The 25,930-nt window shown below is 44.2% G+C and overlaps 1 protein-coding gene across 4 annotated transcripts in view; it reads left to right on the top strand.

Moving 5' to 3' along the window:
* Positions 1–25,930, top strand: part of LOC110508438 (receptor-type tyrosine-protein phosphatase S) — a 96,327-nt gene that overhangs the window by 20,597 nt on the left and 49,800 nt on the right. For all 4 annotated transcript variants that reach the window (XM_036965956.1, XM_036965959.1, XM_036965958.1 and 1 more), the window contains exons 3-6: positions 510–720; positions 3,989–4,134; positions 4,462–4,603; positions 25,146–25,334. In XM_036965956.1, coding sequence (XP_036821851.1) covers positions 582–720; positions 3,989–4,134; positions 4,462–4,603; positions 25,146–25,334 — 616 coding nt within the window. In that variant the 5' untranslated portion in view covers positions 510–581. The remainder of the gene's footprint in view (positions 1–509; positions 721–3,988; positions 4,135–4,461; positions 4,604–25,145; positions 25,335–25,930) is intronic.

The raw sequence follows: 25,930 nt of genomic DNA, 5'->3' as shown, positions 1-25,930 counted from the left end.
CAGGCAAAGAAGAGTCAGGCCTGATCCCCCTGGTTGGACTAGGATTACCCACAGGACATCTATTATAGGGGGCCTTCGCCATCTAACATTATAGATATTACGCTCTTATTGAATATTGCACGGTGCCGAGATGGCATGAACACCCATTCTGCTCCTATATCATCTTTGCTTGAGTGTTTCCATATTAGAGTTTTATGTGCGGTTTGTGTGTATGTTTGTGGCCAGTGAGGAAAGACTGTGCCAGTAGAAAGGCTCGAAAAACAGTGGGTGGATAGACTGAGGATACTGTCTGTACTGGGCTCAACACCTTCCTTTTATTTATGGGTGTTTACTGTATACACATGCAGAGGCTCGCTCGACCTGTCAATCCAAAGTCAAAAGTGTTTTTTATTCAACTGACCAAATCCGGTATGATCATCGACTCGGTTTAATGTTCTTCAAAAGGATATTCTCTCCCCCGTATTTATTTGAACACATTTGTTTTTATGGGTTTGTTTGTTGTTCCACAGAGTGCCAAGCCCTGTTGAGTGAAGTCCCCCCCCCCCCATCCCCCACCTCCATCCCCAGTCGCCGGAGGTACCATGGTTCCCTCCAGTCCTAGCGGAACCGTAGCCCAGTCCAGGGTGCCTCGCCCTGGGTACTGCCTCTGCCTCTACCCCCCTTTTTTGCTGCCACTGCTGCTGGTGCTCACTTCCCTGCCTAACCTCTCGGACGCCTTAGGTAAGTAACACACTACAGATTTATGTTTGTGTGGGTGTGTTAGTTCATGTGTCTGTATGGTATGTCCTCCAATTGGTCGATTTGTTTATGTGTAGGTTTGTCCGTTTGTCTGCATGGCCGTCGATGCATCCTATCTCTCTACCTCACCCTCTCTCTATCCCTCTCTCTCCCTCTATGCTGACAAGCGTCTGTAACAGTGAGTTGTGTTGGTCAACGCTAGCTGCAGTGAGTGGTGACGTGGTGTTGTGCTGGAGGTGGACCGGTGAAGGTGTGTCTGCCTGTCTGTTTCTGCGGTGATGGGTGTTTAACAAGATCTGTCAGGGCCGTGGTGGTTTTATTACACCAATAAGCAGCACACACACGTCAGCGCTTATCCGATTGTCACCCTCATCAAAGCATGCCAACAGATGTCTTGTCTTATGGATCGACAGTAAGACAGGTGAACAGAGAACACATCTCATTTTAACACTGCAGCACAGAAAACGCTACGGAAGTATGTGGCACTGAAGAGCATGAATGGTTTTTTGACACTGATGAGCAGTGAGGGGAAGTCAGCCTATAGTTAGTCATCACATTGCGGTTACTTTATGAAAGCATGCCTTGATATGTCTTACAGTTCAACATTTTAAGGACAGTGTGTTACCTAGAGGTATTACTGCCAAGTGTTGCTCTGTGACTCAAAGAAAATAGCATCCCAAAAAGAGCAGTCTGAACCACCATATTTCTTACACTGATGGAGTGCCCGTGTTAATATTTGTTTTGGTTGGTGGCTAGGACCTTGCATTTTTCTTGACCATGTAACCTGACCAGGAAAAACCCTGGACCCTAATTATAGGCCACTTCTGTAATTGGTATGGATTTACAGTGAACCTGAGTGATCTGGTCAGACTTGTCCGGACGGATCTAATTTCCAGCCTCCAGTCGTAGTGGGGGTGATTATAGTATCATGACACCCACTTGCTACCTACTGACGCACATCTGCACATTACACCTTCCCAGCACTGCTATTAGATAATCATAGCCATGTGGTGTTTCATTATGATAGGCCAGATACATGTAAGTCTGAAGTCTAGCATTATATCCCACTGGCAGCCAGGGAGTCAAGGAGTCAAGGCTACTCAGCCTTTAAAGGGGCGGACTGCATTCTTGACTATCCTCACCAAATTCGGGGGAATTTTTCATGAAAGGAAAACCAATATGTATGTCTTGTTTCAATCAGAACCAAAGGCTCTAACCAGAACAGAATGCAGCTGGAGGCCGGTAGTTGCACCCATGTAATTAGAATTGGTTCTAGTGTGCAGCGGGAATAGCACAATAATGTCTTTGAAAGTGACAGTGCAGAAATGTAAACCAATGTTGAATGTGAAATCAACCCTCTAACACAGCTCCCCAAAGTGCTGCCTGTTCCCAAGTGCAACACTTCACAACTGACAGAGTGTGTGACGGTGTATGGTAAAAAGGCTCCAATAATACTCCGTTTTTTCCCCCCGAAAAGTATCGTTGAGGTTTCTCTCGGTTTCTGCTCAGGCACTTTACCTCACAGCTCAGAGGTGGGCTGGCTGCTGTGTGACTGGTACTCACTGAAGTGTGAAGTTAGCAGGGGAGGGAGTAAAGCCAGAGAGCTTTTCCGTCTCTCGGTGATTTTTGGGGGAGTTATTGCAGTGTTTTTTTTCTTCTTCAGCTGCTCTGCCTCTCTATTGTAGAACTGAATCAACACAGGAGGAGCTGGCCCAGTGATAGAGTGACAGACAGAGGTGGGAGAGCGGTAAGAGAGGGAGGCAGGGAGGTTGTTATGGTGAGGGTCAGGCCGGCTTGGCCCTGATGGATAGAACTGATTCCGCCACGGAGGAGGAGTGAAGCTGGCTGCCATGGTAACAGACGCAGAGGGATAGAACTCTGGGCTTGCCGAGGAAGAGTCTGACATTCTAAGATGGGCAGAGAGACATAGGGAGGGAGGGACAGTATAAGACCGTGTGCGAGAGAGAGGAGAGAAAAGTGTATGAAGTAGCTTGACAAGATGATGGAATTTGTGTGCCTGAAATAGATTTTTATTTGCTTGTTAGTAATAAGCATTACTGCATTTCGGAAACTCTAGCAGCCGACATGGCACGTTCTAAAACTAAACCTAGACCGTTCAGATCAAGCACACTGTGTTCTAAAACTAAACCTAGACCGTTCAGATCAAGCACACTGTGTTCTAAAACTAAACCTAGACCGTTCAGATCAAGCACACTGTGTTCTAAAACTAAACCTAGACCGTTCAGATCAAGCACACTGTGTTCTAAAACTAAACCTAGACCGTTCAGATCAAGCACACTGTGTTCTAAAACTAAACCTAGACCGTTCAGATCAAGCACACTGTGTTCTAAAACTAAACCTAGACCGTTCAGATCAAGCACACTGTGTTCTAAAACTGCATACAACTGTCTTGTCTGTTAGAACTGGACTTTAGAAACATAAAGAGTATAAATGAAGAGCCAAATGTATGTGCTAATGCAATCCCTAAATCCTTGTACTCAAAATGGTCTCCTTGTTTCATTATAATTTACTGCAGAGGCTGAAAAGGGGTATGTGTGATATTAATACATTAAAGCCAATTATCTGCTGTGAATTTCCACCACACCTTTTCATCCACCCGTGTAGCACCCACCCATGTGTTCTCACAATCTGTGCTGCATAGTGGAGTAGCGTGCCCCAGGGTAGTGAAAAAACCTTCTCCTGTGAAGCTGAAGCACATCTTTTATAGATGACACACAGGAAGTCCTTGGTCATGTCCTCTAAATGATAGCCAGGAAGTGAACTGTACTTAGCGGCCAATCACCATGTCCATCACGACTCAGTGATGTCATGTATCTCTCTTCCTGTCCACGGCTTTGGGCTAGTTAGCATCTCTTGAGAGAGAGCTGTCTATCTTTGGGTGGATCAGTTGGAAGAGAATTGTGCTTGCAATGCCAGGGTTGTGGGTTCAATTCCCACAGGGGACCAAGTATAAAAATGTATGCACTTACTGCTGTAAGTTGCTCTGGATAAGAGCATCTGTTAAAATGTCAATTATGATTCATGTATATTTACATTGGGAAAATATTAAGCAAAATCATTTTAGTACCATCATTCTAAATTAATGTTTAATCATTTGGATGTGTCTGTCTATCTATCTGCTTATGGATGTTTGTTTTCTGAACTGCATTATGTCTTGGACTCCTGGCTACAGATTTTCCCTATGAGGACAATAAAGTTTTAATTGATTTGAATTGTCTGTCTATGCCAGCGGCGCCCAAGTTTACCAAGATTCCCGGAGACCAGATTGGGGTGTCGGGAGGCGTGGCCTCATTTGTGTGCCAGGCGTCAGGTGACCCCAAGCCCATGGTCAACTGGAACAAGAAAGGCAAGAAGGTCAACTCCCAACGCATAGAGGTGAGCTCCCTCCATTCTCCACTCTGTAAAGATCATATTTGTCTATTAGCCATTTTTAGGGGTTTTGTTTTGTTACTTGTTGGACCTGCTCTTCTCTCCTTGTTTTTATTCCCCTGAACATTGGCCTTTTCCTTTCGTTCCCAATTGGTCTCCTTCCTGGTTACTCACCTGGTTTCTGTCTCTTCCTTGTTCTTTGTCCTGGTTTCTGTCTCTTCCTGGTTCTTTGTCCTTGTTTCTGTCTCCTCTTGTTTTCCCCCTCATTCCAAACGGTTTCTGTTTCTCCACTTTCTGTTTCCTGACTGTTCCCTATCTCCTCCTCTCCCCTAGACGATAGAGTTTGATGATGGAGCAGGGGCCGTGCTGAGGATCCAGCCTCTCAGGGCCCCCCGAGATGAGAATGTCTATGAGTGTGTGGCCCGCAACACTGAGGGAGAGGTGGCCACCACCGCCAAGCTAGCCATCATACGAGGTGAGTGTGTGTGTGTGTGTGTGTGTGTGTGTGTGTGTGTGTGTGTGTGTGTGTGTGTGTGTGTGTGTGTGTGTGTGTGTGTGTGTGTGTGTGTCCACAAGAATAGGAAACAAACAAACATTTTACCAACTGTGGACATGTTGTTAGTCCCTACAAGGTCAAATGCTATTTCTAGGGGGTTTAGGGTTAAGGTAGAATTAGGTTTTGGAGTTACGGTTAGTTTTAGGATTAGGATTTAGGTTTAGGGTTAAGGTTCGGTTTTGGGGTTAAGGGTAAAATTAGGGTTAGGGTAAGGGTTAGGGTTAGGGAAAATAGGATTTTGAATGGTTATAAATTGTGTGTGCCCACAAGGTTATTTAAACAGGACTGTGTGTGCGTGTGCGACTGAGTTCCTCTTTATGACCATCTTCATTACAGTACAATTGCTAACATGCATTGGTCAAAGTAGCCTTGTGGCTACAGTCAGTGAAACAGAAGTGTATGTGGACCAAACTGTGAATCATTTTTCATTGCTTTCACACAAAATGCATTCAATGACCACATTCTCCGAAATCCATGAACCCTTTTGTCATTAGGTACTCCGCCACCTGCAAAACTATATATTTGCAGCACATGTTTTCAAATGCTAACACACTGTTTCCAAAACTGTTAAAACACACATTCAAAACAGAATGATGGCAAATGTCGTGCATGTCTGCAGTAACCAGATTGAAATATATAGAAAATCTCAGCAGAATATATAATAATTCCAAACACAGCTGATTGCAATTTCAGCTGAAAGCCTACACAAGTGTCCTGAATTTAGTCTCGTTACCAAACAGACATAAGAGGACGGCTTCAGAATAATTTAGTTTGGAAACATGGATCAAGGAAGACAGGTTGTTGGGGAGAGAAGAGTGGCAGGGTTGGATTAGGCATTCCAGAAGGCACTTTCCAAGATGCATCGCCAGAGAAGACATAAGATGTGATGTTGATGAGAACTTGTGGCCAAATGCAGGAGAGAGGGAGAACTAGAACCCTCACAGTACTGTACAGTATGAGTGATTATACTATACATGTTGTTGATGTTTTTTTTTGTAATTATTATTGCCGCCCTGGAATTTCAGGAATTAGTTTTTTGTTTCAGCTTTTTATTTTTCACAAGTAAATTACTATATGTGTCACGTTCTGACCTTTATTTTCCTTTGTTTTGTCTTTATTTAGTATGGTCAGGGCGTGAGTTGGGGTGGGCAGTCTATGTTTTGTGTTTCTATGTTTTTCTATTTCTGTGTTCGGCCTAGTATGGTTCTCAATCAGAGGCAGTTGTCAACCAGGTAAGGTTGGGCAGGCTCTGTGCTCAAGAGCTCCAGTGCGCCTGCACGGTCCAGTCTATCCGGTCTATCCAGTACCACCTCCACGCACCAGCCCTCCGGTGGCAGCCCCCTGCACCAGGCTGTCTCTCCGTCTTCTGCCTATAGGGTCTCCCGCCTGTCCAGCGCTGCCAGAGCTTTCCTCCTCTCCAGCGCTGCCAGAGTCTCCCGTCTGTCCTGAGCTGCCAGAGTCTCCCGTCTGTCCTGAGCTGCCAGAGTCTCCCGTCTGTCCTGAGCTGCCAGAGTCTCCCGTCTGTCCTGAGCTGCCAGAGTCTCCCGTCTGTCCTGAGCTGCCAGAGTCTCCCGTCTGTCCTGAGCTGCCAGAGTCTCCCGTCTGTCCTGAGCTGCCAGAGTCTCCCGTCTGTCCTGAGCTGCCAGAGTCTCCCGTCTGTCCTGAGCTGCCAGAGTCTCCCGTCTGTCCTGAGCTGCCAGAGTCTCCCGTCTGTCCTGAGCTGCCAGAGTCTCCCGTCTGTCCTGAGCTGCCAGAGTCTCCCGTCTGTCCTGAGCTGCCAGAGTCTCCCGTCTGTCCTGAGCTGCCAGAGTCTCCCGTCTGTCCTGAGCTGCCAGAGTCTCCCGTCTGTCCTGAGCTGCCAGAGTCTCCCGTCTGTCCTGAGCTGCCAGAGTCTCCCGTCTGTCCTGAGCCGTCAGAGCCGCCAGTCTGTCCTGAGCCGCCAGTCTGTCCTGAGCCGTCAGTCAGCCGGGACCTGCCGGAGCCGTCAGTCAGCCGGGACCTGCCGGAGCCGTCAGCCAGCCAGGAGCTGCCGGAGCCGTCAGCCAGCCAGGATCTGCCGGAGCCGTCAGCCAGCCAGGATCTGCCGGAGCCGTTAGCCAGCCAGGAGCTGCCGGAGCCATCAGCCAGCCAGGAGCGGCCGGAGCCGCCCTTAACTCCGGAGCTGCCGGAGTCTCCTGCCTATCCGGTGCTGCCGGAGCCTCCCGCCTCTCCGGCGCTGCCCGAGTCTCCCACTTGTCCGGCGTTGCCGGAGTCTGTCATCCATTCGGGACCCGTGGTGTGGGTCCCCAGTCCAAGATTGGCGGCGAGGGTCGCCGCTCTAAAGAGGCCACGGAGGCGGGCTAAGAGGCGCACCAAAACTATGGTGAAGTGAGGTCCACGTCCCGCGGACAGACGCCCACCCAGACCCTCCCCTATAGGTTCAGGTTTTGCGGCCGGAGTCCACACCTTTTGGGGGGGAGGGGTACTGTCACGTTCTGACCTTTATTTTCCTTTGTTTTGTCTTTATTTAGTATGGTCAGGGCGTGAGTTGGGGTGGGCAGTCTATGTTTTGTGTTTCTATGTTTTTCTATTTCTGTGTTCGGCCTAGTATGGTTCTCAATCAGAGGCAGGTGTCATTAGTTGTCTCTGATTGAGAATCATACTTAGGTAGCCTGGGTTTCACTGTAGGTTTGTGGGTGTTTGTTTCCTGTGTCAGTGTTTGTGCCACACGGAACTGTTTCGGTTTGGTTATTTCACGTATTAGTTTATTGTTTTTGTATTTCATAGTGTTCAGTGCTTTTCTTATTAAAATCGTCATGAACACTTTACCACGCCGCATCTTGGTCCGATCCTTACTCCTCTTCAGACGAAGAGGAGGAAATCTGCCGTTACAATATGCAAAGATATAGAAATAAATAAAGGCTATTGAAGAAAATTGCTGCATTTCTGATTTATTCTTGTTACATATACTTCAGTACAGTCAATAAAGTGAAAAGATGGCATTTTTATTCTACAATGAAATACTGATGTCTGTGAAAAATCATTCAAACTTCAGAGAGAAGTTCATAATTCATGTAATGCTCCCTGTTGTTAGTGTTTTCAAGGTCAGTGTGTTATGAGTGGCGGTGTATGCTTTCTGAGTGAGAACTCTTGCCAGTGTTATGGTCGAACAAGCTTATTTTGAGACATGTATGAAGTGTTTTGGTGGTTTTGAGTGAGTTTTGGAGGTGCGATGAACTGTTTGGCCAAGATGCACATTGGTAATGCAGACTGTGTGAAGCGTTTTGAAAAAGTGGCTTTAGTATTGACCAATGCTTGTTACAATTGAAAAAAAACTGTAATACTGTCTATTTTAAGCACACACATCTTGCACACACATTCACACACCTGCGCACACAACTGCTTACACACAGTCTCTCCCTTTGTTCCCTTCCCTCTCAACACAAGACGTGACAAACACCCTGCTTTACACCCTTCTATAGCAGGACAGAAGGAGCTGTTCTTTTTTAGCCTGAGAGTTAGTGTGATTTGGCTGTGTTGAGGACCAGTTAGCATGTGATTTAGACTACAGCTTCGCTCTCATAATCACTTAATTTGTTCGGTTCCCAGACTGAGATGGTGTGAATCTAATGTAGCTGAGTTTGGCTGTAAAGCCTGGCTGTAAGCCTAGGAGCTGTGGACTGGGCTTAGGCCCAACACAGGAGAGGGGGATGGAGGGAGAGAGAGAGAGAGAGCGGGATGGAGAAGCGGGATGGATGGGATAACGACTCCTTTTCACATGGGAAAGCAGAGGATTAGAACTGGGCTTGGACAGGGACCCAGTTCTGCAGGAGGGAAGACAAGGACGAGAGGGATGGAGGGATTGAGGGAGGGATATACGGGAGGATGTAGGGAGGAGAGAGACAGAGGGGATATAGGGAAAGATGGACGGGGACTTGGTGGGGGAGGAGGGCGAGTAGTGACACAGCAGGAGAAGGAGTGGAGAGAGGCGGAGGGGAGAGAAATAAGAGAGGAGGTATAGAAGAAAATAATGAGGAGTGAAGGAGGGAGGGGTAGATTTGGCAGGCTTGTGGTATTCAGCAGAAGGCTGGTAGCCTGGGGAATAGCCTCCTGTCCATCTGTTCACAGGCCTGTCAAATCTATACATACACACCCAACCCCCCACTCTGTGTCTGAGGGACATTACTACATAAACCCTATAGCCCTTCAGTGTGTGTGTGCGTGTGCGTGCGTGCGTGCTTGTGTGCGTGAGTGTGTTTGTGTGAGCCATTAAATCATAAGCTATTTTTCCTCAATAGAGCTGTGTATATTCTGAATTTGAATTTGAACTTAAGCCCCTTATGTGGCCAGAGGTGTAGACTTACATTCGATGATACTTTGCAATCTGTCTCAGAGACCTTGACTGCACCATAGACTTAAATAATGAAATAATAATGCAGATTTGTATATATATATACAATATATATATATATATGCTTCAACCGCCTACCACAGAAGGACTCAGGAGGTAGGGGGGCCCACGTGGGTAACTGAGGGGCCCTGCCTTGATAGGGACACACCTACTCATTCAAGGGTTTTTCTGTATTTTGACTATTTTCTACATTGTAGCATAATAGTGAAGACATCAACATTATGAAATAACACATATGGAATCATGTAGTAACCAAAAAAGTGTTCAACAAATCAAAATATATTTTATATTTGAGATTCTTCAAAGTAGCCACCCTTTGCCTTGATGACAGCTTTGCACACTCTTGGCATTCTCTCTACCAGCTTCATGAGGTCAGCTTCAGTTGGAATGCATTTCAATTAACAGGTGTGCCTTGTTAAAATCTAATTTGCGGAATTTATTTCCTTCTTAATGCGTTTGAGCCCATCAGTTGTGTTGTGACAAGGTAGGTGTGGTATACAGAAGATAGCCCTATTTGGTTAAGACCAAGGCCATATTATGGCGAGAACAGCTCAAATAAGCAAAGAGAAATGACAGTCCATCATTACTTGAAGACATGAAGGTCAGTCAATCCGTAATATTTCAAGAACTTCTTCAAGTGCAGTCGCAAAAACCATCAAGCGCTGTGATGAAACTGGCTCTCATGAGGATCGCCACAGGAAAGAAAAACCCAGAGTTACCTCTGCTGCAGAGGATAAGTTCATTAAAGTTAACTGCACCTCAGATTGCAGCCCAAATAAACGCTTCACAGAGTTCAAGTAACGTATAATGTGTGCGCTGGGGGTCGGGAAGCATGTTCAGGGAGTGCATAATTTAATAAACAATTGAACAAAACAAGAAACACAAACAGCGCACAGACAGGAAACAAACAGAAACAATGACGCCTGGGGAAGGAACCAAAGGGAGTGACATATATAGGGCAGGTAATCAAGGAGGTGATGGAGTCTAGGTGCGTCTGATGACGTGCAGGTGCGTGTAACGATGGTGAAAGAAACCACTACTAAAGGTCATCAGTAAGAAGAAGTGTCTTTGTGAGACGCAGAGTGGGTGATCGGATGATCTCCACATGTGTGGTTCCCACCGTGAAGCATGGAGGAGGAGGTGTGATGGTATGGGGGTGCTTTACTGGTGACACTGGCAGTGATTTATTTAGAATTCAAGACACACTTAATCAGCATGGCTACCACAGCATTCTGCAGCGATATGCCATCCCATCTGGTATGCTCTTAGTGGGACTATCATTTGTTTTTCAACCTAGCAAAATGTGGAAAAAGTCAAGGACTCTGAATACTTTCCAAAGGCACAGTATATCCTCCTAATATTGTACAATCTGTGTGTTGATTTATTGGCCTGGGCTATTGTTTGTTTGAATTCAATACCAGATTGATCAGAGTAGCCACTCATTTTGGTTATTTGTATGGTATAAAAAAATATTATTCTGTCATGTAAATTATATAGAATTGCATGAAATGTGTTTTAAAAAAGGCTTATTTTTTAAAATAATTTTATAAATAAAGCCCCAGGGTTTATGATTTCTTAATCTGTCCCTGGGTGGGTATGGGTTACATTTACAGCTCTCTTATGAAGCCACATAAGACTTTATAAGATCATGTAGGGTAGCATCTTTTTGTAATGGTTGGCCACTCAGTACTCTCTGTCTCCCTACGAGATTTACTCCACAGAAGCCTTGTTGTTGGCCACAGGAGTGAGCTACTCCTCAGCCTGACTGCTAATGGAGGGAAGCTTATGTAGCATGCTGGGGTAACTGGGGTCGGGCAGAGGAGATATCTCATTTAGACACTCACACCTCCCTCTCTCTCCTTCGCTACATCTCTCGCCATCACTCTCTCTCTCTCCATCTAGCTAGCTCTACCAAAGTACAGTATACCATATCTTTCCATATGTATTTATCTTCCTCCCCTCTCTCTCTCCCTCTGGACACTGCGGTTTTGTAGCCTAGCCTAGGGGAGGTTTTAGTATCTGCAGTTCTGCGTGTTTTAAACCTCCGGTGGGCGAGAGATTCTCATCACTGCAGTAATGTGTGTGTGTGTGTGTGTGTGTGTGTGTGTGTGTGTGTGTGTGTGTGTGTGTGTGTGTGTGTGTGTGTGTGTGTGTGTTTGCTAAACCATGATTACCAACACCTCCCACTGCCCCATTTTCAGAAAAAGGGGTCTAGGAAGAAGGGTGTTAGAGAATGATTTTCTACCACTATGACAAATATGCTATGACATAGACTGTCTGATCAAGTAGAATCAAATCCAATTGTATTTGTCCCACAACAGGTGTAGACTTGACCATGAAATGCTTACTTCTCAACAATGCAGAGTTAAAATTACGAACAAATTAGCAAATAAAAATAGAAAATAGTAGCACAATACATAACCACGACAAGGCTATATACAAGGAGTAAAGAGTGAAGAGACTTGCCAGCTGGTCTGCGCATGCTCTGAGAATGCGACCTGGCATTCCAATTGGCCCAGCAACCTTGTGAGTGTTAACCTGTTTAAAAGTCTTACTTGCATCGGCCACGGAGAGCAAAATCACACAGTAGGGGCTCTCATGCCTGGCTCAGTGTTGTTTGCCTCGACGCGGGCATAGAAGGCATTCAGCTCATCTGGGAGGTTTGCATCACTGGGCAATTTACGGCTGGGTTTCCTTTTGTAATCCGTAATAGTCTGCAAACCCTTCCACATCCGACGAGCGTCGGAGCCGGTGTAGTAGGATTGTATCTTAGTCCTATATTGACGTTGGAGGTCGTAGTGGCCTTTCTTGTAAGCATTCATGTCCGTGTCCTGTTTCTTGAAAGAAGTAGCTCTAGCCTTTAGGCCGGTGCAGACACTGCCTGTTATCCATGGCTTTTGGTTTGGGTACGTACGTATGGTCACTGTGTGGGATGATGTCGTCAATGCACTTATTGCTGAAACCTGTGACTGATGTGGTAAACCCTTCAGTGTTATCGGATGAATCACTAAACATATTACAGTCTGTGCTAGTGAAGCTGTCTTATAGCTTAGCTTCCGCTTTGTCAGACCACTTCTGCACTAGATTTGCCGAAGGGAGGGCAAGGGACGGTCTTGTATGCGTTTCTGTGGGTAGAGAATAAGTGCTCCAGAGTGTTAGAGCCTATTGTGGTGCAGGAGACGTGTTGGTAAAAGTGATGTTAAAAGTGATTCCCCCAGAGTGTTCCTTGTTGGGATGCAGAGGTCCCTGATGCAGCATTCAGGACTGCAAGCACCAAAACATTAAATTGATACTATAGAGATTCAGATGCTTATGTTATTAATCTTGCACGCGGCAGACACCACTTGTTTGGTTCCACGAGACTAACGTGTTATGTGTGCAGACCGATTTCAATTTCAATCGAGTCAGTATGTGGCAACATAATATGCTATTAATATGTGCATGTCGGCATGTGTTATCTGTAGCAGTAGGGGCTAAGTCGGGGTGGGGAGGGGGCGGGTTGTAGACAGATAGATATACAGTCGGACAGTAAAGACTCAGAGCATCATGTCAAGGCCCATTACCATAAAAGGGACATTATCATTTAAAGTGTTTCCCTAAATCTCTTTAGGCTCTTTTATGTCAACACTAGGAGGTAGAGAATTACCCCAGATGACAGTTAAATCGTACCTAAGTGGGGAAGGATCATAGTCATTCAGGGTTTACCCTAGGTTTGTTCTTAGGCGGGCTCATTTTCCATTGAAACTAAGTAAGATATTTATTTTAGATGAAGGTGATAGAGGGGTCCTAAACTCTGGTGCTGAGTTTGTTTCTGGGAAATACAGTATAGGTGTGTGTGTGTGTGTGTGTGTGCGTGCCATATCCTGGCTGTAGCACCATGTATGCGTCGCTGTGCAAACACTAGGATTATAGCTGCTAGCCTCGTAACAGAACCCCAGGAGAAAAACATTGGCCATAATTTCTCACTGAAATACTGCTGTCGCACGCATACACACACACAGACACTTTCAAGTCCTTGCAAAATGCAAGTTTTTTCTGGATGATGGTGGCCATGGCAATGGGTGCAGTCAGCAAGTTTTTAAGCCAATTTCCTGCAATTCTCTGAATTTCTCCATGGAGCCAAGATACATTCCTGCAATTCTACACATTTTTCCATGTAGCTGAGAGCTATAGCTAATTTCCAGGAATTTGACAAATTCTGCCATGTAGCTGAGAGAACATTTTACAGTTTTAAAGATAATTTCCTGCAATTCTATGCATTTTGCCATGGCTAATGCTGTTATTTTTCTCCGACTTAATAACAAAATCAATACGGGTGAATGTATTGTTTTGGGAATTTTCTATTCCCCTGACTGTTTAGATTTTATTTTGGTGATTGTTAAATCTCAAAGATTATTAAAAAAGTGATAGGTCCATTATCTTTTCTACATACTTTATATTTGGTTGTAGTCATTTAAGTTTACACTGAAAGCATTTTTCAATCCAGAAAATGTATTTCAACCCCCAAAATTATATATCTAGATTTTTTTTATGCATCACGAAACAACGCTTAGGCAGGCCACCCAAGGGTTTATTTATTTATTTATTTTTACCCCCAATTTTGATCCTGTCTCAACGCTACAACTCCCCAATGGGCTCAGGAGGCAAAGGTCAAGTCACGCATCCTCCAAAACATGACCTACCAAACCGTGCTTCTTAACACCTGCCCGCTTAACCCAGAAGCCAGCTGCACCAATGTGTCAGAGGAAACACCGTTCACCTGACGAGCGAGGTCAGCCTGCAGGCCCGCCACGAGGTGTGCCAAGTAAAGCCCCCTGGCCAAACCCTCCCCTTACCCGGACGATGCTGGGCCAACTGTGCGCCGCCCTATGGGACTCCCGATCACAGCCAGTTGTGATACAACCCATGATCGAACCAGGGTCTGTAGGGACTCCTCTAGCACTGGGATGCAGTGCCTTAGACTGCTATGCCACTCGGGAGGCCCTCTGCCCAAGGGTTTCTATGGCAGAAAAATCCCTGAAATGTTCTAGTGTCCTATACATTTTTTATTCTAACAGGCATTGGGTGAAAAATAACCAGCGGAAGCAGCCCACTGGGCACACACTGGTTGAATCAACGTTGTTTTCATGTGAAATTACATTGAACCAACATGGGTTGACATTGATTTGTGGAATGTGTGTGTCTGATGAATTATGCATTGGTTTAAAACATGACCATGGTGCTATCATATCATGGCAGTATCATGGCAGTAGGTACAGTAGGTTAGGTTTATTTATTTTATCTACATTGCATGCACCTATAATCGCATTTGCACTGTTCAGCAGACGTGTTTTTAGGATTTCCACACATGGGGAAAATCTTTTAGCAGGGTCTGGACATTTTTTGCCTTTGATAAACGCATTTCATGCAATTCGGTGTAGTTTACATGATAGGATGGTATAAAAATTAACAAAGTATTTTTTAATACCACAGAAATGACCAAAATGAATGGCTACTCTGACAGTGACGAAATGAGATCAATAAAAACAACCTGGTCTTGAATGCAAACAATGGCTAAATCAAATAAAAAACTAAATAATGTAATTTGCGCCAAATACTTGACACACTCTAGGAGCTCAGATGCAATAATTTAATAACCTAATTAGGGGGGGTGACTAGTGGCGGCTCCGGTGTGGGTCGTAGCCCCCCCCCCCCCCCCCTGGACCCCGGATCAGACCATGGCGCCGGGCTGAACGCTGTGCCTGGACTGGGCACCGGCACAGAGGAAGCTGGCACCGGAAGGAAGCTGGCACCGGAAGTACCGGGCTGGGGAGACGCACTGGAGGCCTGGTGCGTGGAGCCGGCACAGGTGGCACCGGACTGGTGACAAGCACTTCAGCAAGGGTGCAGAGAGCTGGCACAGGTCTCACCAGACTGCTGACAGGCTCTTCAGGTCGTATGCCATGCAGAACACACCTACATAACATCTCTCTCTCCCAACTTCTCCATCGCCACCCTGATGGTCTCTGGCTCTTCACGGTGAGTACGGGGAGCCGGCACAGATGGCACCGGACTGATGACCCGCTCTTCCACTCCTCGTGCCCCCCCCCCCAAAAAAAAATCTCGGGTTTTTGTGGACGTGGTCCCCTGCGTCGTCGCTGTCCTTCCACCTTCATTGGTGTCTCCTTCCAAGGAAGGGTCTCACAACCTCACATAATTTCTTCCCAGGTCCAAAACTCCTTCACCTCCATCACACTGCTTGGTCCTTGCTTGGTGGGATATTCTGTCACGGTTGTTATGAGAGTCGGACCAAGGGAACCATACAAAACACCAATATAGAAATATTGAACTAGAACACCCCCGTGACATGGGTAAGTCAAGTTTTTGCAGCTAATTGTGCTACAATGCTCCAAGATTTGTATTTTTCATTCGCACTTTGTTTTACCCACACAATTTTAACCACAAGGACAAGTTATAAGATAAATAACTGCCTTAGTGAGGCACATGATAACACCTTTAATTGGGATCTGTTTCCCTGTTTGGGGGTGTTTGAAGGATCTACATTTATAAGTGCCATTGCATTGAGCACAGCCATTACACTTGTAGTTTCCATCCAGTAGGGGAGCAAATACACATTGTGCAGGGATATCTAAATCAGAGTTTACCAATTGATCTCTGAGATTTCTGCCCCGTGAGAATACGACATTACCGATACGGTTATCAGATCTTTCGAATGTGCCTATGTTTGTGAATGATTCCCTTTATTTGTTCAGAGCACTTTGAATTGCGGGTAGTTAGAACGCAAGAACACTTATTTTTTGCGCCAAATACAACTGGTGTAGACTATACTGTGAAATTCTTGCTTAGGAGCGCTAAACAATACACAGTTTAAAGATACAAATAAAATAGTAACACAAAAGGATAAGAATAAAATACACAAGAATGGAGTTACAGTGCATTTGGAAAGTATTCCAACCTCTTCCCCCTTTCCACATTTTGTTACGTTACAGCCTATTCTAAAATAGATTAAATAAATATAATAAATCATCAATCTACACACTTTCCCCCATAATGACAAAGTGAAAACAGGTTTTTAGACATTTTTGCACAATTATTTCAAATACAAACCAGCAATACCTTGTTTACATAATTATTCAGACCCTTAATTATGAGACTCAAAATTTAGCTCAGGTGCATCCTGTTTCCACGGATCATCCTTGAGATGTTTCTAGAATTTGTCCACCTGTAGTAAATTAAATTGATTGGACATGTTTCGGAAAGGCACTCACCTGTCAGAGCAAAAACCAAGCCATGATGTCAAAGGAATTGTCCATAGAGCTCCGAGACAGGATTATGTCGAGGCACCAAAACATTTCTGCAGCATTGAAGGTCCCCAAGAACCTAATGAAAGAAGTTTGGAACCAGCAAGACTCTTCCTAGAGCCAAACTGAGCAATCGGGGGAGAAGGGCCTTAGTCAGGGAAGTGACCAAAAACCCGATGGTCACTCTGACAGAGCTCCAGAGTTCCTCTGTGGAGATGGGAGAACCTTCCAGAAGGACAACCATCTCTGCAGCACTACACCAATCAAACCTTTATGGTAGGCCTTTATGGCATCCGTCTGGCCTTTACTCCCCAGTAAAAGGCACATGACAGCCCGCTTGGAGTTTGCCAAAAGTCACCTAAAGACTCTCAAACTATGAGAAACTCTGGTCTGATGAAATCAAGATTGAACTCTTTGGCCTGAATGCCAAGCGTCACGTCTGGAGGAAACGTGGCACCATCCCTACAGTGAAGCATGGTGGTGGCAGGATGGAGGGAAAGATGAACTGAGCAAAGTACAGAGAGATCCTTAATGAAAACCTGCTCCAGAGTGCTCGGGACCTCAGACAGGGGAGAGGATTCACCTTCCAACAGCCCAACGACCCTAAGCACACAGCCAAGACAACACAGGATTGGCTTTGGGACAAGTCTCGAAACGACCTTGAGTGGCCCAGTCAGAGCCTGGAATTGAACCCAATCTAAAATCTCTGGAGTGTTCTGAAAATAGCTGTGCAGCCACGCTCCCCATCCAACCTGACAGAGCTTCAAAGGATCTGCAGAGAAGAAAACTCCCCAAATAGGGAAGAATTAATTCCTTTACTTTTATCCTAATTTAATTGGACCCAGGGTGAAGCCCCTCCCTCATGAAAGGAAGCCATCATTACTGTCATACCAACAGAGGGTAAAGATAAAGAACATTTCAGTAATTATTATAGAGAAATTTCAATTCTGAATTATGACTATAAACTATACATCTCGAATAGCATCAGGAGACTTTATGCTGGATCTAATTGAGTTGGACCAAACCGGGTTTATTAGAGGCCATCAAACCCAAAACACCAGAAGATCTCTACATGTCATCAATCAGATTAAGGAAAACAATTCAGAAGCACTATTAGTCAGTTTAGATACAGAAATTGACAGTGTTAATTGGACTCATTTATATCACATTTTAGAGAGATTTGGCTTAAAAAAAGACACAGTCCAATGTTTTAAAACCATTTACCATGAGCCTACAGGTAGAATTCAAGTGAATGGCCATCTGATAAAGGAAATAATTTTACGCGTCAGGGATGTTGCGCCTCACCTGCGTTATTTGCCTTGTGTATATATTTTTATTTGATTTATTTAACCTTTATTTAACTAGGCAAGTCAATTAAGAACAAATTCTTATTTACAATGCCGGCCTAACCCAGCCAAAACCAGAGGATGCTGGGCTAAATATGCACCACCCTATGGAACTCCCAATCACAGCCAGATGTGATACAGCCTGGATTGGTACCAGGGACTGTAGTGACACCTTATGCACTGAGATGCAGTGACTTAGACCACTTTCCCACTCAGGAACAGTATATTGAGCCCCTTGCTCAAGCAATAAGGCAAAATGATTAATTACATGGTATTGGCATTGGTATTGGCCTTATATGCTGATGATGTGCTAGTTCACATGACTGACCCTAACACTTGCCTCCAAAAACTAACATATGGGTATTTTTCAGGATACAAACTTAATGTACACAACACACAAATTCTATGCTTTAATTACACCCTATTAGAGGAAATAAAATATACATTTGGTTTCAACTGAAATTCAGAAAAGGTTACATATCTAGGGGTAAACCTAACAAAGGATAATTTAAAGCTATATATAACTAAATATAAACCAATTATCTGAAATATTCATAAAGATAAATAGGCATGGTCCCTTCTCCCTTTAGATTTCAGCTCTAGAATAGAGAAAGTTCAAATGAATAGTCTCCCCAGATTCCAGTCTTTACCAGTTGAGGTCTGTCGTGGAAATTTCCTGTATTACTAAATAAGGAGAGTTACAAACCACACACAAGTCAGAGTTATACTTTAAACTTCATCTTTTAATAATATGAGCTTCAGCATAGCCCTTTGACTCTCAGATCAATTCAGTGTCTATAAATTAATTCTGAGAGTGTCAACATAATGGCACCTGAGATCTTTAATAGCAAAGATCCACCCCTCCCAACTCACAATGACGAACCACAGGTCTTAGGAAAACTGCACAAAGGAAGACTTTTACTTGAGAGAGGAGTATCCCATAGCCAGACAGCATTAGCTATAAATTATCGTTCAGTTTGGTCTGCTAAACGAAGTTCTTATCTCGTTCTTGGTACAACATAGTACCAAAACATTACCTCATCCAATGGCATATATCAATTGTCAAGTCTAGATATTCCCATCTCAAATACCATCCCTCCTGGACAAGCTCACGGAGAGGAGAGTGAGTCTCTAGGTCAAGATAAGGGCAACATCAGAAGGGACATACAATGGTTCCAGACATGGCCATACTCTTCCCCAAATGGGAAAAGTAGGGAGTGACTAGCACAGAGACATTGTGGAGCCAAGAGATTATTGGTTCCCCCTCAATCATCCCTTCACATGGTTTAAAATATGCGTTCACATATGAAGACAAGCCTGACCTCTCCCCTCTCTGGGGCCCAAGTAACTTTTTCCCATATAGGCATATTTATGAAAGTAGATAAAACATCTTATTTATCAATGTTGCCTAACTAATTCTGATTCTGCTACGACAGGTTCCCCTGAAACAATTCAATCTGTGAGACAAGTTAATATCATGGTTCATTTGGGATGGCAGGAAACCAAGGATTAGATATTTGACTCCACAGCTCCCTAAAGACAAGGGGGGGGGGGGGGGGGTACTACTTAGCTGTGTTGGTGTGACTCACAATACAGTGCTATTCGGAAAGAAAGATATTAAGCCTGTCATTCAAGGTCGCCTAATCCAGTCTGTAGCTGGGGATAAAGAAACATTTTGGACATTAACAGGAATACTGAACCTTATATATCATAATTTACACTAGACCTCTGGTCTCTGATGGTGAAACAACACAAACTGGAAGAGGAAATCAGAATATAGAAATGGTTTGAGTTTGATCCATAATTTAAACCAGTATCTATGATTTAAAAAATGAAGGAATGTGATCTGAAATGCATATAAACAGGCAACGTCCAAGACAATATCTTCACTCTGTCATGGCATGATAACCTTTAGAAAAGACTCAACTCTTTATATTAAAGCAAAATGGGAAAATGAATTGAATATAGCCAGAACTATCAGAGGAAGACTGAGACAATATAAGCAGTGCTCAACATACAGTATCAGTCAAAAGTTTGGACACACCTACTAATTCAAGGTTTTTTTGTTTTTACTATTTTCTTCATTGTAGAATAATAGTGAAGACATCAAAAATATGAAATAACACATATGGAATCATGTAGTAAACAAAAAAGTGTTAAACAAATCAAAATATATTTTAGATTTGAGATACTTCAAAGAAGCCACCCTTTGCCTTGATGCAGCTTTGCACACTCTAGGCATTCTCTCAACCAGCTTCATGAGGTAGTCACCTGCAATGCATTTCAATTAGCAAGTGTGCCTTGTTAAAAGTACATTTTTGGAATTTCTTTCCATTGTCATGACATTACTTTCATTAATCTGATGACTGTTATTTATCTAATCAACAAACTATGTTATTTGTTACCCATTTAATTAATCATGTAACAATTAACTCATTAGGATTTGGGGCACCACGAGAGCGGTTGTTTAAAGAGTTACCATCTCCCGAATTAAACACATGTAGTAAGCAAACAAGTGTTAAACAAATAAAAATATATTTTATAATTCTTCAAAGTAGCCACTCTTTGCTTTGATTACAGTTTTGCACACTCTTGGCAATCTCAACCAGTTTCATGTGGAATGCTATTCCAACAGTTTTGAAGTAGTTCCCACATATGCTGAGCACTTGTTGGCTGATTTTCCTTCACTCTGCGGTCCAACTCATCCCAAACCATTTCAATTGGGTTGTGGTCAGTTGATTGTGGAGGCCAGGTCATCAGTTGTAGCATACTATCACTCTCCTTCTTTTTTAAATAGCCCTTACACAGCCTGGAGGTGTGTTGGGTCATTGTCCTGTTGAAAAACAAATTATAGTCCCACTAAGCGCAAACCAGGTGGGATGGCGTAGCGATGCAGAATGTTGTGGTAGTCATGCTGGTTATGTGTGCCTTTAATTTTAAATAAATCCCTGACAGTGTCACCAGCAAAGCACCCCCACACCGTCACACCTCCCCATCCATGCTTCATGGTGGGAACCAAACATGCAGAGATCATCCGTTCACCTACTCTGCGTCTCACAAAGAACCAAAAATCTCAAATTTGGGCTCAAAGGACAGATTTCAACAGTCTAATGTCCATTGCTCGTGTTTCTTAGACCAAGCAAGTCTCTTCTTATTATTGGAGTCCTTTATTTGTGGTTTCTTTGCAGCAATTCGACCATGAAGGCCTGTCTCCTGTGAACAGTTGTTGTTGAGATGTGTCTGTTACTTGAACTCTGTGAAGCATTTATTTGGGCTGCAATCTGAGGTGCATTTAACTCTAATGAACTTATACTCTGCAGCAGAGGTAACTCTGGGTCTTCCTTTCCTGTGGCGGTCCTCATGAGAGCCAGTTTCATCATAGCGCTTGATGGTTTTTGCAACCTCACTTGAAGAAACTTTTGAAAATCTTGACATTTTCTGGATTGACTGTCCTTCATGTCTTAAAGTAATGATAGACTGTTGTTTCTCTTTTCTTATTTGAGCTGTTCTTGCCATAATATGGACTTGGTAATTTACCAAATAGGGCTATCTTCTGTATACCACCCCTACCTTGTCACAACACAATTGATTGGCTCAAATGCATTAAGAAGGTGTCATGACTGTCCTGTGAGGATCCAGATGGGCCGGATCAGCTCTGCAGTGGCTGATTTCGGCCAGGCCCCTCTCCCCTGCATAGGGGGGAAAGGGTAGCTGGTGGGGAATTGACAGTTCACACCCTGTTGTAAATCAAGGACTTTCAGCTATCTCCAAATTCACATAGAAATGTGCTTTTGTCTACACAGACTTTTCCCGCCGAAGCTTTACATGTTCTAAAGTCAATACTGGAACAATATTTCTAACATAGAATGTGGGGAATGGTCAGAGGCGATCTAAAGAATAATAATGTTATTTTGTGATGTCATTAGAAAAGTTATAAATGCAATACTGTAACTTGAAAAGTATACACAATAGAGATGTGCAAAGCTCTTTTGAGACCTACCCAAAGGTGTTGCCAAAGTTGTTTCTAACAGGGGGGTGAAGACTTATCTAATCAAGGTATATTAGCATTTCATTGTTCATTCATCTTTAAAAACTGTGTAACACAACAAAATGTGGAAAAAGTCGAGGGGTGTAAATACTTTCTGAAGGCACTGTATATTTAGGCACACACTGTACTGTGCATAAACTCTCCCACATTGTAACGTATACGCTTGGAGTCGGAAAACAAGTGCAGGTGGTGACTTTAATAATAAACGGAACATGGAACAATATAACAAACACGAGTAGTGTATAGACATGAAACACATAAACAATACTGACTGGGGAAGGAACCTAAGGGAGTGCCAGATATAGGGGAGGTAATGAGTGAGGTAATGGAGTCCAGGTGTGCCTCATGACGACGTGCAGGTGCGCGTAATAATTGATGCCAGGTGTGCGTAATGATGGATCCAGGACCGGTGGTTAGTATTCCGGAGAAGTCGGGCGCCGGAGGGGAGGAGCGGGAGTAGGCGTGACACCCATGTATAATGTGGAGAGCTCATATGCTGTACATCTAATGACAGCGAGCAGAGAGGAATACATAAAAGCTCTCTCTCTGTCTCTGTGCTCTACTGCAGTGGCCTGGTCTCATAAACAATCAGTTACACCATGCAGCAGCAAGCAGCCAGCAGAATAGACCCTGAGGTGATGGAAAGCCCCCTGTATGCCTATCTCATTCTCAATTCAATTCAAAGGGGCTTTATTGGCATGCGAAACATGTTTACATTGCCAAAGCAAGTGGTAAAAATGAAAGAAAAAATTACAAAAGCCAACAAAGTGAATTAAACAAAGACAAAAACAATCGGACATTAAGAGTAAACATTAGGCAAACTAAATGTTTGAAGAGAATAAGGACATTTAAAATATTATATTATTAGCTGTTAAAAATGATGAATAACATTTAAATGTTACACTTTTTCTCTCTTCCTTTCTCTCTCTCGCCCCATGTGAGCTTCTCTCTCCCTCTCTTTCTCTCAACCCCTCCCCCTCCCACACTTTCTGCCTCTCTCTCTCTTTTCCTCCTCGGAGGGCCTTGCCTCCCGACCTGTCTATCGATCCCGCTCTCTCTCCTTTCTTTAATTTTCTCCCTCCTGTCGATGAGGTATCGCTAGCTTCCATTCAGCCAGGTTATTAGTATTGATCAGATAGGGCTGGGGGTGTTGCGGCTCGTTTTGCATCCCCCTCAAACGGGTGTCCTCTGGACAGCTAGCCAGGATGTGGTCAGAACCCAGGCAATGGTGGTGACAGGGCATCTAATGTGGAAATTAGTTTTACTGAGTATACTTGAGTCTCGTCTCGTTTATTTTTCTCATCTTCTATTCCCCTCCCCATCCCTCCATTCCCCCTGTCTCCTCTCTTCCCAGTCCTTTTCCTCCTCTCCCCCTCTCTTACTTCCACACCTGCCCATCTCCTCAGTCCTCCTCTTGTCCATTCTCATCTCTTCTCTTCATCCTATTTCTGTCTCCTCCTGTTCTTTTCTCCTGAGTGCGGCCTATCTGACAGGCTCTCTGCAGCCTATCTCTGAGGAGATAGCGATACAGTCAGGTGAAGACAGATGTTACAGTGACACACTACTGGATGGCTGGCAGGGGGAACCGTTGAGATAAGAAATAACAGCTAGATCATATTTCTGGTTTTAAATCAGACTGTTTTGCCCATAGTTGTGTTTGTTAGAAAGCATTAGTTAGAAACTCTGCATTAGTTATAAACTAATATTCAGTGGGATCTGTTTGACACTCCATTGGTTGTCATGGTGACAGATGATCTATCTCAGAAGGGAGAGAAAAGGGATACCTAGCATTGTGTGTGTGTGTGTGTGTGTGTGTGTGTGTGTGTGTGTGTGTGTGTGTGTGTGTGTGTGTGTGTGTGTGTGTGTGTGTGTGTTTGTGTGTGCAGGAGAAGGGTGTCAGGTGGAGGAGAAGGGGAGAGAAAGGAAGAGGGGGGAAGAAAGGAACGAGGGAGGGCTGATGGAAGGATGATTATGTGGCTGGCCATCTGGACTGCAGTCAAAGAGAGCTGAAGCCAATTCACCAGAGGAAGTGTGTGTGTGTGTGTGTGTGTGTGTGTGTGTGTGTGTGTGTGTGTGTGTGTACGTGTGTGTGTGTGTACGTGTGTGTGTGTGTGTACGTGCGCCCTGTCTCATGCATCTGTGTGTAGGCACCTGTGTGTGATTTTCTCTATGTGTCCCATTGTGTATTTCTCCCCATACCTTGATAGAATTAGCATGAACATACACATTGGCAATAACACAAAGCCCCAACGCAGTCGGACACAGTCACAGACGTCTTTCCTCCTAATCATTTGTACACTAATAATTAGCCTGCTAACAAGTCGTTATTACCCCCTGTGCCCTGCCTCTCCCTGCTATCTGACTGCCTAATTGACGTTGCTGTATCTGAGAAGGAACCCTGTGCATAGTTATTAGAGCTATAATTACTATACACCTCACGGCACAGAGAAACACAGAGGATACCAGTGTTTTCTGTGCATAGCTATTAGAGCTGACACCACTACCTCCTACCTGCCCAGGCCTCTGGGGAAGGAATGGAGGAGGGGGTAGCCCACTGTCTGTACTGTGGATATGATATATCATCATAATATATGCCACTTAGTAGAGGCTTTTCCCAAAACGACTAACAGTACAGTGAGCTTGTACATTTTACCCTAGGTTGTGTATATGTTCCCGTAGGTTGTGTATATGTTCCCTGCGGGAATTGAATTCCGATGACCTTGGCCTTACCAACTGAACAACACAGGAATACATGTATGTGTGTCAACAGGCCATGTAGGAGCAATGAGCTGGCCAGGCTCCAGGTATTTTACATTTTAGCAGATGCTCTTATCCAGAATGACTTACAGGAGCAATTAGGTTTAAGTGCCTTGCTCAAGGGCACCTCAAAATATTTTTCACCAAGTTGGCTCGGGGATTCGAACCAGCGACATTTCAGGCTTAGTGACTGAAGGCCTACTGGATCATTTGTTTGTTTGCCAACACTGTTGGCCAACAATTCATCAAGAGGGATTGTAGTTTGAAGTGTGCTTGGGAGTCTAACCACCATCTGTGGGTGTGGTGTGATGTGGTGTTTTTGAGGAGACTCCAAATGATTTTAGATGGAGAGAATGGTGTCATAACACTCAGCACTGCTTATGTGTTGTAGGTTTGTGTTAACCACATTGATCAAACCATGATATACTGGGGTTCTGCAATCTATCGTCCATGTTGGTACCAAACATCCAACCTTCCATGGTTCTAATTCACATTCTCTGTGGAACTGACTTACGAGACAAATTAAAATGACTTGTCATCAAAGTGACTTAACAATATCTCTTCTCCCTCTCCTTTCCCCTCTTTCCATCCCACCCTTCCCCAATTCCTAACCCTCCAGAGGATCTGTTGCCGTTTGGTTTCCCCAGCATCGACATGGGACCGCAGCTGAAGGTGGTGGAGAGGACCAGGACGGCCACCATGCTGTGTGCTGCCAGCGGCATCCCTGACCCAGAGATCTCCTGGTTCAAAGATTTCCTACCTGTAGAACCCAGGTCCAGCCTGGGACGCATCAAACAACTACGCTCAGGTGAGATGGAGGGGAGAGAGAGAGGCCAGTCAGAGAGAGAGAGAGAGAGAGAAAGAAATGGGTGAGGAATACAGTAGTGATATGAATCATGGGATTCCTCAGTATGTCCTTGGGGAGGTTTGTCTACTACAGAGCAAGCTAGAACTGATGTTCATAGCACACTCCTTGAAGCCCTCTTCATGTTCAATGTCATTTCATAAATGTTTCTGGAGAGACCAGACGTATTGTCTAGGCATGTCTGGCAAACAGTGCATTCGGAATGAATGCAGACCCCTTAACTTTTTCCATATTTTGTAACGTTACAGCCTTATTCTAAAATGCATTAAATCGATTTTTACCTCATCAATCTACACACAATACCTCATAATGACAAAGCAAAAACAGTTTTTTTTTTATTATTGCAAATGTATTAAAAGTAAAAAACTGAAATATCACATTTACATAAGTATTCAGACCCATTACTCAGTACTTTGTTGAAGCACCTTTGGCAGTGATTACAGCCTTGAGTCTTCGTGGGTATGATGCTACAAGATTGGCACACCTGTATTTGGGGAGATTCTCCCATTCTTCTCTGCAGATCATCTCAAGCTATGGTC

The sequence above is a fragment of the Oncorhynchus mykiss genome, chromosome 28 (assembly GCF_013265735.2).
Source record: "Oncorhynchus mykiss isolate Arlee chromosome 28, USDA_OmykA_1.1, whole genome shotgun sequence".
In the NCBI taxonomy this organism is placed as follows: Eukaryota; Metazoa; Chordata; class Actinopteri; order Salmoniformes; family Salmonidae; genus Oncorhynchus; species Oncorhynchus mykiss.
This window is presented reverse-complemented; position numbering and strand designations above follow the sequence as displayed.